The sequence below is a fragment of the Sarcophilus harrisii genome, chromosome 1, assembly GCF_902635505.1.
Source record: "Sarcophilus harrisii chromosome 1, mSarHar1.11, whole genome shotgun sequence".
NCBI classification, from domain to species: Eukaryota; Metazoa; Chordata; class Mammalia; order Dasyuromorphia; family Dasyuridae; genus Sarcophilus; species Sarcophilus harrisii.
The window spans coordinates 452,602,130-452,617,684 of record NC_045426.1 but is presented as its reverse complement, the minus strand read 5'-3'; the positions used below and the strand labels follow the sequence as shown (position 1 = coordinate 452,617,684).

General features: G+C 33.1%; 1 protein-coding gene across 1 annotated transcript in view; it reads left to right on the top strand.

Moving 5' to 3' along the window:
- Nucleotides 1-15,555, top strand: part of PREX2 (phosphatidylinositol-3,4,5-trisphosphate dependent Rac exchange factor 2) — a 411,213-nt gene that overhangs the window by 86,356 nt on the left and 309,302 nt on the right. The window contains 2 exon segments of the mRNA XM_031946290.1: nt 14,434-14,505; nt 14,596-14,718. Coding sequence (XP_031802150.1) covers nt 14,434-14,505; nt 14,596-14,718 — 195 coding nt within the window.

Sequence of the window (15,555 nt, the reverse complement as noted above, 5' to 3'; positions counted from 1 at the left end):
TCTCCCTTACCCCCATCTCCAGTATTAAACTTGTGAGTACCACTTGCTTCTCACACCCCTCCCTTTTTAGTATCCCTCCCTCTACTTTAGAGTTCCTTCCCCTATATTACCCCTTTTCCTCACAATTTCTGTATTCCCTTCTGCTTAGCTTACACCTTCCCTTTTCACTTTTTCTCTCCCACTTTTCAATGAAGTGGGAGAAGTTTCACCATAAATTGAATATGTCTAATATTTTTCTCTTTAAGCCAATTCTGATGAGAGTAAGATACACACTATGTTCATCCCGCTCCATTCTTTCTCTTAATTATAATAGGTTTACTTTGCCTCTTTGTGAGATGTAGTACCCCCACTTTACCCTTTTTCTGGTACAATTTCCTTTTCACCTCTAGTTTCTAGAACAAATTATACATGTGCTCCTTTTTTAAAAAATTTTTTTTTAATTATAGATTTTTATTTACAAGTTATATGCATAGGTAATTTTACAGCATTGACTATTCCCAAATCTTTTGTTCCAATTTTTCCCCTCCTTCCCCCCATCCCCTCCCCCAGATGGCAGGTTGACCAATACATGTTAAGTATGTTAAAGCATATATGTCCTAACAGTTATTTTGTTGTACAAAAAGAATTGTAATTTGAAATAGTGTACTGTTAGCCTGTGAAGAAAATAAAAAATGCAAGTGGACAAAAATAGAGGGATTGGGAATTCTATGTAATGGTTCATAGTCATCTTCCAGAGTTCTTTCACTGGATGTAGCTGGTTCAGTTCATTACTGCTCTATTGGAACTGATTTGGTTCATCTCATTACTGAAGATGGTCACGTCCTTCATAATTGATCATCATATCATATTGTTGTAGAAGTATATAATGATCTTCTGGTCCTGCTCATTTCTTTTTTTTTTTTTTTTAATAGCCTTTTATTTACAGGATATATGCATGGGTAACTTTACAGCATTAACAATTGCCAAACCTCTTGTTCCAATTTTTCACCTTTTACCCCCCCACTCCTCCCCTACATGGCAGGATGACCAGTAGATGTTAAATACATTAAAATATAAATTAGATACACAATAAGTATACATGACCAAAACATTATTTTTATACAAAAGAATCAGACTCTAAATATTGCAATTAGCTTGTGAAGGAAATCAAAATGGATGTGTCATAAATATGGGTTGGGAATTCAATGTAATGGTTTTTAGTCATCTCCCAGAGTTCTTTTCTGGGCATAGCTGGTTCAGTTCATTACTGCTCCATTGGAAATGATTGGTTGATCTGTTCCAGGATGGCCTGTCCATCAGAACTGGTCATCATATAGTATTGTTGTTGAAGTATATAATGATCTCCTGGTCCTGCTCATTTCACTCAGCATCAGTTCATGTAAGTCTCTCCAGGCCTTTCTGAAATCTGCCTGCTGGTCATTCCTTACTGAACAATAATATTCCATAATATTCATATACCACAATTTATTCAGAATTCTCCAATTGATGGGCATCCACTCAGTTTCCAGTTTCTGGCCAATACAAAGAGACCTGGCACAAACATTCTTGCACATACAGGTCTCTTTCCCTTCTTTGAGATTTTTTTGGGGATATAAGCCCAGTAGAAACACTGCTGGATCAAAGGGTATGCACAGTTAGATAATTTTTTGAGGTTAGTTCCAAATTGCTTTCCAGAATGGGTAGTTCATGTGTTCTTTATATATCTTTATAATACAAATATAGTTCCCAAGATTTCTTTTTTACCTTTTTAGGTTTCTTTTGAGTCCTATATTTGGAGATTAAATTTTTTGTTTAGTTCCATTTTTTTCATTAGAAATAAATCTATTTCATTGAATGTCCATTTTCTTCCCTGGAAAAAAAATTGCTCATTTTGGCTGGGTAAGTTATTTTTGGCTGCATATCAACTTCCTTAACCGTTCAGAATATCAGATTCCAGGCCCTTTAATCCTTTAATTTGGTTGCTGCTAGATCCTGAGTAATTCTTATTGTGGCTCCTCTATATTTGAATTGATTTTTTTCTAGCAGTTTGTAGTATTTTTCCCTTGGTCTGATAGTTCTGGAATTTAGCCACAATATTTCTTGGAGTTTTGATTTTAGGGTCCCTTTCATATGTGATCGTTGAATTCTTTCAATGTCTATTTTACCCTCCTATTCTTTAACACCTGGGCTTTTCTCTTTGATAATTTCCTGGAAAATAGTTTCCAGGCTCCTTTTTTCATCATATTTTTCAGTAAGTCCAATAATTCTCAGATTATCTCTCCCAGATCTATTTTCCAGCTCTGTTGTTTTCCCAAGAAGGTATTGACATTTTTTTCCTTTGTCTTCTTCTTCTTCTTTTTTTTTTTTTTTTTTTTTTTTTTTTGGTTTTGCTTAACTGGTTCTTGATGTCTTCTTGAGTCATTCAATTCCATTTGTTCAATTCTGATTTTTATGAATTATTTTCTTGACTCACTTTTAAATATCTTTTTCTAATTGTCCAATTGAGTTTTTAAGTGAGTTATTTTGTTCTATGGGATTTTTTTCCATTTCGCCAGTTTTATTTTTTAGAGAGCTGTTTTCTTTTTCCAATTAACTGATTCTGTTTTCCTTGGAATGTTAGAATTCTTACAAAGTGATAAGTCATTTGCCTAATTTAGCATGGTACTTAGCAAATTCTCTAGCTCACTAATGTATTTAAGTACTCACTGGAGTTCACACTTTTGGGAGATTCACAAGTCAGAAACCCACAATCCCACTCTCTCAGAGGAGGAGTCAATCTGTGAGTTCACACCTCTAAAAGAGAATAAAAAGGAGCTGAGTTAGCCAGAAGTCACTTCGGAAGATTGAAAGCCATGAGTCAGAGTTGAGGCAGAGGCAGAAGCAAAGGACAAGCTGCAAGAACTCTTGGAATCAAGGAAGGAGAAAATAAACGTTTGGATTTTATCAGCTGGCTGCATTTGGGGTGATTATTACTCTGAACTGAAACTAAGGCTGCCACCAGAAAACCTTCCCAAGAAACCTGCTCACAGAGAAACATCTTATATTATACAAAAGAAGAGAACACCACATTGGAGTTGTTTACTTTTTCCAATTCACTAATTCTGTTTTTTAAGAACTTGATTTCTTTATCCACTCTCTCTTTAAATGAGTGGGATGACTTATCCAGAATCTCTTGCCAAGCTTCCCTTTCCTTTTACCATTTTTCTTCTAGCTCTCTTATGAGAGCCTTTTTAATTTCTTCTGTGAGTGTCTTGTGTGTTGAGGATCTGATCATATCCCCTTTGGGGATTCATCTGGAGATATTCTGTTTTTAGTCTCCTCAGGGTTTAAATTCTGCTCTCTATTCATATAGAAGCTATCAATAGTTAGAGCCTGCATTAATTTTTTGCTCTTTTTGTCAAAGAAGAATCGAAGAAAACAAACTAACAAAAAACACAAATGCAGTCTGCTTTTTTTTTTTTTGGGGGGGGGGGACTGGATGGTAATACTGAGCTTCCTCTACAGACTACAGGGGGCAGCAGTGATACACTAGCAGGACAGAAATAGCTGCACTGCAACTTCATTCTGAGACTCTGAGAGCATACTGAGACACTCTGAGTGGGTGTGGCCAAGTCCCAAGACACTCGTTTTTCAGCGTTATAGTCTTTACACTCCTCCCCCCCTCCCTGTGTTTATAGCTTCTCTGCTGGTCTACTGACTTGCTGCCAGGGCAAAGTAGCCATACTGTGATAAATTTCTCTCCACAGAAACAGCTGAGATCACACCCCACCCCCTCTGGTCTGCTCAGTTTGAGCTGCCTTCCATACTCTTACTGCCTGCCTGCCGTCTGCACCTAATCTAACTGTCCCCACCAGCCAGCAAAAACAGATCTTTTCTGGCAAATTTTGAGGATATCTTCTGTTGGTAATTATTTGTGTGTTTTTTTTTTTCAGTCAAGCAGTAATTCTGAGGCCTTGTCATGAAATTAAGTATTCTGAGAGCAAAGATGGAGCTTAAATAGATGTGTGTGTCCTCTCCGCCATCTTGGCCAGAAGTCCCTAAATATATTTTTCTTGTCCCATATTGGAACTTATCTACATACTACCTCCTTCTATAATTTAAAATTCAGTATATTGATGCTTAATTGGATTTGGCCATTGCTTCATCATTTAAAAGTATCTTGTTTTTACATTGGTTAATTTGCCTGTATACTTTCTCTCACCTCCAAAAGAACTGTCTTTTATAAATTTTTTTTTAAAAAGTAAAATAATGATAAGAAAAGAAAAAAGATAACAAAAACACATTGAAAAAAAAAGATGATACAATTTGCAATATTCTGTACTTCTACACAACATCCCTATGTTCACCCTACCCCTCCCTTCTTTAAAGTACTATCTTATACTATTGCATTTCCTCAAAGATGTGTCATGTGTATTGTAGGACAGATACATCACTTTGGGCTAGCGTTTAGGGACTGCTATGCTAATCTGTACAATAAAGAATCAGATTTTTATAAGTCAGACAACTTGAATTTAGAAATAGCACATTTGCCATAGTTGCTGCTTTTTTTTCTCAGAATATGACTTGGAAGACAAAATTCAGTTGTTATTGTTGTTGTTGTTTAAAATCTGCTATGGGAAATAAGGTGGATTGTTATTTTTGACAGTTTAAAAACTGTGTTGTATCTCTCTGTCTATATAATAAAAGTTATCATTTTTAAATAGTGAGTGCAATCTTTTTAGATATAGTCCTATACAGATGTAAAAATGTATATGTGTAGTTGTGTAGGCAGATTTTTTTTTTTTTCTGGAAAGTGCCAGTCTTGTTTACCTGAACTAAATCAGCCTCATGAATATTTTGTTGTTAGGATTATAGTAAGCCAATTTCTATTGAAATGAGTTTATTAATGACATTTTAACTCTATTTGATTCATTGTACACCTTTTAAATTTATTTCCACTTGTATTTTCTTATTTTTTTTGACACTTGATAGGATTTGATAAAATTTCTTTTCCAGAATTTCATTTGAATTTAATGTTTTTTCCCCTCATTGCTTTTAAAAATATTTTGGTGTTACAAACCTCAAAAATGAATACTGTGCTCATCAGAAAATGAATCATCTTAATGACTATGGAATGGTCTGAGGATTTGCATGTGTGTGTGTATAAATGTACCCATTGTTTTTAGTGGCATTATATTGGTGAGATATAATGTTCAAACAGGCAAGTATAGTAGAAGCAAAATTGAGGAAGGAGAGTGATCTAATTTGGGGTAAGAAAATAGAAATTAGGGAAGACTTTCAATAGGAAGTGACTTTGGAGCTGAATCTTCAAGGAAAATAATAATTCCGAGAGGCAGAGAGGAAGAAGGAATGCACTCCATGGATGAAGAGAAGCTGACAAAATGTCTAGGATACATGTTCAGGTAATAACTAATAACTTATTAGTTTGGCTAGAATCTGAAGTTCATGACTAGGAACAGCTTGAAAAAAATATTAAGGTAGTTGTAAGCTAGAATGTGAAGGATATTTAATTGCAACAATGAAGAATTGGTCCTAGGGATCTTGGGAAATCACTCAAGTTTGTAAGCTAGGAAGTGATAACATCAGGTTTTTACTTTAGGAAGACTATTTTGATGGTAAAAGATTTGTAAGTAAAAGTGAAATCAGGTCCTATAAAGTTTTAAAAAAATTTCAAGGTAGTGAACACTAATACCTTTGAAGATAGTTAGGAAAAATAATTGGTGCTGAGGAAGAAATCAGAGCTGCTGATCAGAAGAGGATATTGATTATTCTTCAAGATTATTGCCAGGATAGAGACAAAGTGGTGAAAAGGAGGTATAGAAAGATGAGGGACAAGTAAGGACTTTAAATTTATCTGCTGTGTCATAAACATTTATCATAAAGTTAACTTCATAATAAAGTAGAATTTAGTATTTTTTTCAAAGTTAACAAAACTTTGTGACCACAATAAAAATTGTGACTGCAAAAAAAAAAAAAAGTTGGGAGACAGTAAAATGAAGAAGTAAAAGTCTGCTCTATGGGCTATGTTAAAGTTAGATTTTAAACTTAGTCTTTATAATTTCTTGAGAAGAAAACAGAAGTTTTTTGACTTAAAGTGTTTTAGAAAAGAACATCATAAACTTTGTGTCAAAGTCTCAGACCCATTTGATGGGAGTTTATGGTTAGCATTTTAGAATAATGCTTTAGAATAATTATTAGAATAAATAATAATTTAGAATAATTAGAATAATATATAAAATAGAACACATAGAATTACAAGCCAAGCTAATTATGTTTGAAATATAGTTATGAAAATTAAAGTTATAAGCTCATGGATTCTAGCTTACAAACCCCTGATTGGTAGGGATTGATGACTATTTGTTGAAAAAAAATCTGTGAATCATTCCTTCATAATATTTTGGTAGAAAGTTGAAATTCCTATTTTTCAACATTACATCTTAAAGATTTTTTGAGTTTCTTTGTTTTATTCATAATTAGTAAAACCATTTAATTAAGACCGGGGAAAGTGACATAGATAATGGAAGAGAATGATGAATTGAGTTTCATGACTTTATTTTGTTTCACAATTTCCGTGATGAATGTAATAGTGATCATTCCTAGATAGATTTGCTTAGGTAGGTTTGTATTCTCTAGTTAGACTTCAGTGAGAATAAGATGCTACTTAGATTTTGGAAATGGCTAGTTTCCTGTGGCAGAAAACTTTGTTAGAAAATTTTGTCCATATAATTGATTTAGCTTGGTGGACTTTCCCATTGGATTTTTTTTTCTTTCATTGTAGTGAATTTCTGAAATTATCTGCTTGAGTATAAATTCCTGAATAGCACAATAGCTTTTGGCACAGTAATTCTCTTTTCCCAGCAAAATCACACACAAATCTATCAGCATATCTACAATGTACAAAACAGTATTTGTATGACAAAGAGGAAAAAAAAAAAGCACCCTGCTGAATTGTGATAGAATTCAACTGTGCATTCAATTAGTTATACTTAACAAATGCTTCCTTCCCAGAAATACTGATTGTTCCATATGTCCACTAGCTTAGCACATAAAACACAAACTGGCTAACACAAATCACTGCATGAATAGTATGGGTTTGTCTGTGTGTGTGTGAACATGTGTGTGTGTAATTCTTCACTGGATAATGAGATGTACTTAAATACTTATAAGAATTATTATTCTGTATCTTCTTTCTAAGGATATCAAAGGGCTTCAAAAGTATAAATTTTAATAGTTATTTATTACAACTGAAGTGTACAATTCAATTCAGTCCAGGAATATTTGTTGAGCACTTACTCTCTTCACAAGCTTGATATAAATTCTCAGTATACAATGATGAAGTTCCTGATATCAAGGATCCTATATCCTTTTGGGCAGTTAGAGTAGCATTAATATGATAGAGAAGGAACTGCATTTGGAATTAGAAGAGCTGTGCAATTTGGGATAAATCATTTAAATTTTTGAACTTTTAAAATGAGACTAGATGTTCCCTGGATCCCATCAAGAGAGTTATGTTGTAGGATCCCATGCCAGGCATGTCATATAGTTCAACTCTGTGATCACTAAAATGAAAGATTATACTAGATGGTCTCTAAAGTTCTTTCCTATTTTAAATTCTGTGGTTATATGGTTAGAGCAAGAGATGAGGAATGCAAATGAGAGATTTGGACAAAGTGTTATTGAAAGAACAAAGGGTACTTTGCTTGGGGGGCACAATCAAAGAAGGTGTCATAAAGATTTTAACAGACAAAATAGATTTGTGGGAAGAATCAATTCTAGGTATGAAGAATTAAGTAAGTTAAGACTTGAGATAGTGTTGAGTATGAAAACAAGAGAATATAAAGTATGTGAAGAGGAAAAAGTGTAAGATCAAGCTAGAATAAAAGGGGGAAGCCAGTTTTTAGATGGCCTTGCATGTCAGCATGAGAGTTTATATTTAATCAGTGGCAATGAGGAGCGACCTTAATTGTTTTTAGGGCAAATAAATGAGGGGCAGTATAAAGACATTTTTAAGAGGAGAAATTAGAGCCAAGATTGCCATTTGAGAGACTATTGGACAACTAAACATGAGTTATTCAGATGATATGAAGTAGGATGATAGTGGGCTTAGTGGAAAGTGGACACACATATGGGAAGTATTACAGAGGTAGAATTGATAGGACTTTATTAACTGAGCACACGAGATGAGGAATGGGAGAAAATAAGTAACCAAGATTTGAGGAATGGTTCATTGATTGGAGGCAGAGCTATCAATAGAAATAAAGAAGTTCAGGGAAGGGAATTTATTTTGTGGGTACATGGTGATCACAGTTTCAGACATATTAAGTTTGAGGGAATTTTCAGTACAATAACAGGAATTATAAAAATTATAGAATTTCCAATATAGAACAAATTGCATAGGATTGAGGGATGGATTGGGGAGAAAGTGGAAGCAGTGAATTTAATCTATTGTTTCCTGAAGGGTGGAAGTTGAGGACAAATGAAAGATAGTTAACAAACAGCAGCATCAATGAAAGAGTATTTATAGAGCAGAAGAGACCTGAGCATTTTTGTAGGTATTAGAATAATGAGCTAGATAAGTGGGATATACAGTAGAGAAAAGTCAGTCTATTTAGGCAAAGGCATCCAGGAGCATGGATGACCAAAATAACCTTGATCTGACTTCTCCTGGGGACTGGCTCATGTCTCCTACTTTAGGGAAATTGCTACTTATACAATTGCTAATTATAGAAATTAGCTATAACTGCTTTGGTAGCTACTACCATATTTCTTGGAAAACGAAGAAAGGGAATTTACCAGATAATTTTTCAGATATCCTATTTATACCAAAAGGAAGAAGTCACAGACAGGAGATGGCCTCATCCCCAACAAAGGATTTCTCCCTTCTGATGAGGGAGACCATAATGGCACCTAGTTCACAGAATTATTGTGAACACAAAATGAGAAAATATTTGTAAAGCACTTTTTACTATATAGCACTATATAAATGTTATAATTATTTTTGTTGCCATGCTTCTGTTGTTATTGTTACTGTTACTACTTCTGCTACTGCTGCTACTATTACTACTACGATATCTACAATGTATAATCTATAATGAGTTGATGGAAGGTAATCTTCCAGAAGAAGACATTAATAGCTAGGGTAGGAAATGTGTCCTATCATAAATGAAATTTGAGCTGACTCTTGAAGGAAGCAGGAAAACTTAAGGCAGAAGTGAGGATGGAGACATCCAATTTAAAGGAACTGAGTGGGAGATGGAGTATTCAGTTTATGGAGCAGCAAATGGGCCAGGTTCACTTCATTGTAAAGTGAATAAAGGAAAGAAGTGAGTGAAAATAGTAAGACTGAAAATATTAGATTAGGTCAGGTTATAAAGAGCTTTACATACAAAACAGAAGAATTTATAATTGAGGTAAAGTTCATTGAGTAGGGATATAATGTGGTTATATTTAGAAAAATCATTTTGGTAGCTAAACGGAGGATTGATTAGTGTGGAGACAGAGGAGGACTGGGAGACCAATTAAAAAGCAACTACAAAAATGTAGTAAGGAGGAGATTAGAGCCTAAACTAAGATGGTGGCTATTTGAGTAGAGAGAAGGGAATTTAATACAGAAATGTTGTGAGAGTGAGATTTAGCATAATATACATGGAATGAATGGGGATTCAAATGAAAGAACATTGACAACAAACAAGAGTATCTTTCATATGACACCTTACCCCTTCCCCTTTCCCTTAGTTAACAAATTTTAATTGGCAATGGAGTAGAATTTGGGGAAAGGCATTTTTTCTCATTTTTATTTTAATAGATCTAGGATAACTAACATTAGTGATCAGAAAAGGACTATTACTTCCTTTATTCAGTGGTTTTTGTAAGCCCCAAGAAATATAGGAAAAATGTTAGTGCCAAATGCTTCCAGAGGAAATGGTTCTAATGTCTGAGCATCTTGGAACACTTTCAAAGCTGACCATCATGGGGATGCCACAGGGGAATGCCACACTGGCTGTTTTGTACTCTGGATATGTTTAAAAATTAAAAACAAATATATGTGTATATGTGTGTGTGTGTGTGCATAATCATTCCATTTTTTATCTAATAGGTATATAATACAGAGGACTGGCTTCCAGATTCTTCTCTGAAACTATGTTTATATAGGAGTTTAATTATCTATAAGCTAGACAGTTGCAGTTTTGTATAATGGAGAGAAGTCACACAATGGTTGTTTCCTGCCCAGTAAAATCACAGGTGGAGGCAAAAAAAAATCCTTTTTTTTTTAAAAAGGAATAAATTCTGAATGGGTGAATCTTTAACAAGAAATCTTTGGGGTTTTTTTTTTTTTTGTTTGTTTGTTTGTTTGATTGTTTGTTTTTAAAGAACTAATCACAAAGAACAACTGCCCCGGCAGGCTATACTAGTATTTTCTGTACTTATTTTTTTAAAGAACAAAATTCAGTTTGGAGATTCCCCCTACCCAGATTCAGTATAAAAGACTAAGTTTAAATAAAAACTCTATGGAGCCTTCATGGAGCTTACAGTCTAGGTGCACCACTGTGTTTGGAGTGTCATCCTTTATGAATGGGTAAATCTCAGAATTCAATTCAGTTTAATCAATGTATTAACATTTTATAAAATTTATTTAAATTAACTTAAAAATATTTTTAATGCTGTCTCAATTTCCAGAAAATACATTTCTTCAATAAAATTGGGAAAACAACAACATTATTTAATGCTCTTTTAAGGGCCTATAGCAACTATTTGTTTTTTAGAGCACTTTCTCCAATTTATTTTTAGTGAAATGGAGATATTCTTTCTTGTAACTCTAGTGACCATTTTAGATTTTCCCTTTTTACTATCAAAGATGAAATGTATCCAATTTAATACCATTTTTTGTATATGTATTGTCACATTGAGCGCTATTTAATTTCATTGACTAAACCTTTGATATGCAGAAACAATTGGAATTAGCATGGTGGAATGAATAGAAAGTCAGCCTCAGTTTCTGCCCTTTGGTACATACATTCTGGCTCTGTAATCCTTGGCAAATTGATTAACCTCTCAATGCCCTAGAGTAACTGTATAAATTACTGAGGAAATGCCAAGTTAATTTGTAGATGGAGTTTCTTCATCTTGAAATTCTCTCCTTTAGTGAAATCATAGGTCTATCCCCAGCCCTTGCCATATGCATGAAGCATTGTGTTAGGTGGTGGGAATACAAAGGAAAAAAAAAAAAACATGTAAGAATACTAGCAACCGATGAGCTTACAAAATTTTATACATCCTTGCTGATTAGTCATAATTGCAAATGGAACCAAATTGCTATTCTGTTTATTCTGAATGAAGAATCTTCTGTCCCTGTGATATTAGCATAATCTAGTAGTTTAGGTAGGTATCAGGTTACTAAAATGAGAGGAATGACTAGGTTGAAAATAGCAATGTTACAGCCTCTCTGAATGAGCCAGTGATTCTCAGCGATTTTCTTGTATGAAATATGATGGGAAAAACATCTAAGAATGGGTGTCCGGAAGATGAAAAGCCCAGAAGAATGAAAGAGAATTAAGGGAGATCACTGAAGCTTGGCAAATCTAGAATTTAAAATTAGGGTCAGATCTTCTGGAGATAATAGTGGGCCTGGACTTTGATTTCACCTTTGAGCCAGCAGTTACTGGTGAGCAGAAAGAAACAAGAAAAAGATTCCTGTCATCTTCCTACCTATTATATATCAATTTGGACTTCTTTCTCTCATTTGGTTTCTCTGTAGTAAAACTGTTACATGCCTATCTTTTCTTTTATATTAGAGTGTGGCCATTAGCATATGTCTTCATCATATCTCTATATCTCTATTAGGGGAGAAATAGCTCATATCTCGTGAAAAAATAAAATGCCTCACAATATTGACTAGCATAGTAACTCTGAAAAAATGTGAAATTTTTTAAAAATAGAAAATTTAGAGATCCAACATTTTACAAATATATGTACTTCAAGGAAAATGGGTGTTTCTATGTATGAATTCTGCAACTTTCTTTATCTCTATGTGCCTTTGCATAGCTTTCTCTGATCCATCTCTTTCTACATAGCTCTCTTCCTGGTTCCTTTGTCTATGCTCAGATTGAGAGCACCTGAATAGTAAATTGCTGAGGGTCTTTTGGCTGTTTCTCAAATAAGAAAGTGCCTGAAGAAGACAGAGAAACTCAGAGAAGGGACAGGAAAGCAATACATGGAAAATGAATGTTGTCGCAAATGTTGGAACAAAGGAAGAAAAAAGTGAAAAAATTTTCATATGGGGGGTAGGGGCTGAAACGTTTCCAAAATTATTTATTTTTTGTTTTTTTGATGATTAAAAGATAGTATAAAGTAAGCTTGGATATATATTTGGCTCCATCAAGAATGGATTATCTATATGATAATATATATGAAAATATAGCTTTTATGATTATGGCAAATCTCCCTTATAGTAAATAAATGAACAATTTACTACTTCAATATCTGTTACTTCACTGATGTGGGCATTGATTTATATAGACCCCAGCTCCTCCATAACTTCAAAGATAGTCTTCAAAAGTAATTCTAGAAATAAAAGAATGTAAAATTTAAATAGAGCACTATACTGCACCATTTCTAGAAATTATTACAATTTTATTTTGGGGAGGTGAGTAATTATTACAATTTATTTTGAGAAGTGAGAAGCAAAATGACTATGGGGTTGATTTGGGAAAGTCTTAAAACTGTACTACATTCAAAATAATAAAATATCAAGAAGATACAATGACTCTTTGGGTGAGCTTTTGGAAATTAAAATATACTATTTTTATTTATCTATTTTCTTACTGTCATATTCTTAGCACACAAGTTTTCTTTTTCATAAAATTTACACAATCTTGCGATGTTAAACATTTTTGGTGATTTTTTTGCTCTAATCAACTATATACAATTTTAAGCAAATAAAATTCACTTATGGGAAAATATAAAGTTGGTTAGCCATGCTAACAAGTTCTAGATTGCCATTTTTTAAGTTGAGCAAAAAAGTTTCATTTTTTTTTAAGGAGAAAATGAGTAGAATAAATTGTGCAATTAAGGAAGGACATGGTTTATTTTGACCAATTTTTAACAATCAATGTATCTCGTAAGTCCCCTTATTACCTCATTACTTCAAATATTATTTACTTTAATTCATTGCTTACGATACTGGCCCAACACCATGTAAGAATTAAAATGATTACGAAAGTTGAAAAAACTATTCATAGTCAAACTTTTCTTTCTCTTTTACTTTTTGTATGTGTTCTGGCTCATCTATCATATGGATGATTTGCAGTGTAAACTGCGCATGTAACTCATCCATGTTATACCAAGACTTCATGGAAGCTTGTAAAGTTTTTTTTTTAATTTTTTTGTTTTTTTGGTAAAGTACATTGTTTTGCTGCATATACACATGGGAAAATATAGCATAAACTTTAAGTTTAAAATTATATGAAAAATGCATTACTCTGGGCATTTAAACAATGTTAGAGAAGTCTGTCTCTTCTTTCAGTCTTCAATATCCCTAATTAAAGTAGTAATCTAAACTATTTGAATACTTCCATGGCATTTTTTCAAATACAGAAATCAGTATTTGCACCATTTCATTTATTATCATCACTTAGATTGGAGTCTCTTAAACTGTGGTTTACAACCCTATATGAATGTGGACATCATGAAATTATAATTTATTACAGATAAATGTTTGATGTGTATTCCTATTTTAAATACTTAAATGCCCAAAGTTATGTAAAAGTTTCTTACTGAAAAGGTATTGTTAGTGAAAACTTTTTAAGAAATCCTTATCTAAATCAGAAGTTTATAAAAAAGCTTATGGAAAGATTTTAGGAGAGGCACAAAGACTTGGAAGGGGGAAAAAAGTGCATCTTTGTTTTTACTAACCTTCAATTTACATTTATTATGATGAAGCTGAGCCTATGAATCAAATATTCTGGATTTCTGCCAATAATCTCTGCATAGAAGAGTAGTGAGTTGTATTTTATAGATCACTCAGATTTTTTTAAAAATTAATTTCCCTTAAGTTCCTTGAAAGAAAAAGTAATTTTGATGGGAAATTAAATTTTTACTTTCCCCTTGCTTCTAGGCCCTGCCTCTATACTGTAATAGAGATTGACACTCTTCAGGAATAAAAAGCAATGCAAATGTTCAATCAGGAAAAAAAAAAGTAAACAACTGTTAACTTGGTTTTCATAATTGTTACTTTTGTCAAAAATCCATTCAGATCTTTATGTAGCAAATAGCTATTTGAAAATATCTAGATTATAGTTTAACTTTAAAATGTTTTTGAATATGAGGGTGTCCCAAAGGAGCTTTTTGAACTCTAAACTTTTGGGACATATTGGATTTAACATCCTATAGACCCAGGGAATTACTTAATATTTCCATAATAATATGTCTTCTTCTTCTTCTTTTTTTTTAAATTAGGCCTTTTTGCATCGAATGATCCAATGCGCAGCATCAAAAGTTGACAAAAATGTTACAGAAGAAACTGTGAAGGTGAATTAAAATTGCTATGAACATTTCTTTCTTTTCTTTCTTTAAGTTTTTCTATTTCCCTTACTTACTCAGTAGTTTCTTTATTTACAGATGCTTTTTTCAAACATTGAAGATATACTTTCAGTTCATAAAGAATTTCTCACTGTGGTGGAAGAGTGTTTACATCCTGAACCTAATGCGCAACAGGAAGTTGGAACCTGCTTTCTTCACTTTGTAGGATATTTTTTCATATGGTTTTCTGTTTAAGTATTTTTTTTTTTCTTTCTTTGGGAAGTCTTAGCATAGAAGCATGTGCAGATTTAGCATGGAAAAGGAAATCTTATACCATTTATTCAAGGTTTTATAAGGCCACTGGGAACTTGCACTCATAGCTAGAAAAAAAGACTACATCATTTTGTTCAATGAAGAATAAACAGCTCCTTTTAAAAAACAAGTTAGTCTTTAGCATACTCTGAAGCTTTGAACTCTAATGAATATTCAGGCTGCTCATCATGAATAGATTTTTATGTTTCATTAAAACATAGGGAACTTGTCTTTTCAACTGGGAAATCCTCACTCCACTGGAGTCTGGATGAACCTTTTCTTCCTCTGGGTGTTCTCTTGGAAAATGACATGTCACAAGCCTCTTAACTATTGACAGGTGTGCAAATCTAGTGACTCCAAATGTTCCATGTTTTGAAAATTTCTCAGAAAACAGATAATTACTTAACCAAGTAGCAGAAAAAGAGCAAGCATATAACTCTGGCTGATTATTTATTAGTTCATTCCTTCATTCAACAACCATTTATTTGATTGCACATTTCAGTTCTGTATGTAGTACAATAGTCATTTTTATCACATGTATAATATCTCAAATTATTTGAAAAAATGATAGGCAAAGCTAAAATCTATCTCTACAATAAAAAGGAAAATTTTCATAGCTGAGGATTTTCATAATTAAATAAAAGCACACATACAATCTTCCTCTCCCCCTTCCAATTTCAAGTTTTAACTGATTGTATAAAGTGGAGATTCATTTTATATTTATACCTGAGTTAATTATAATTTGTG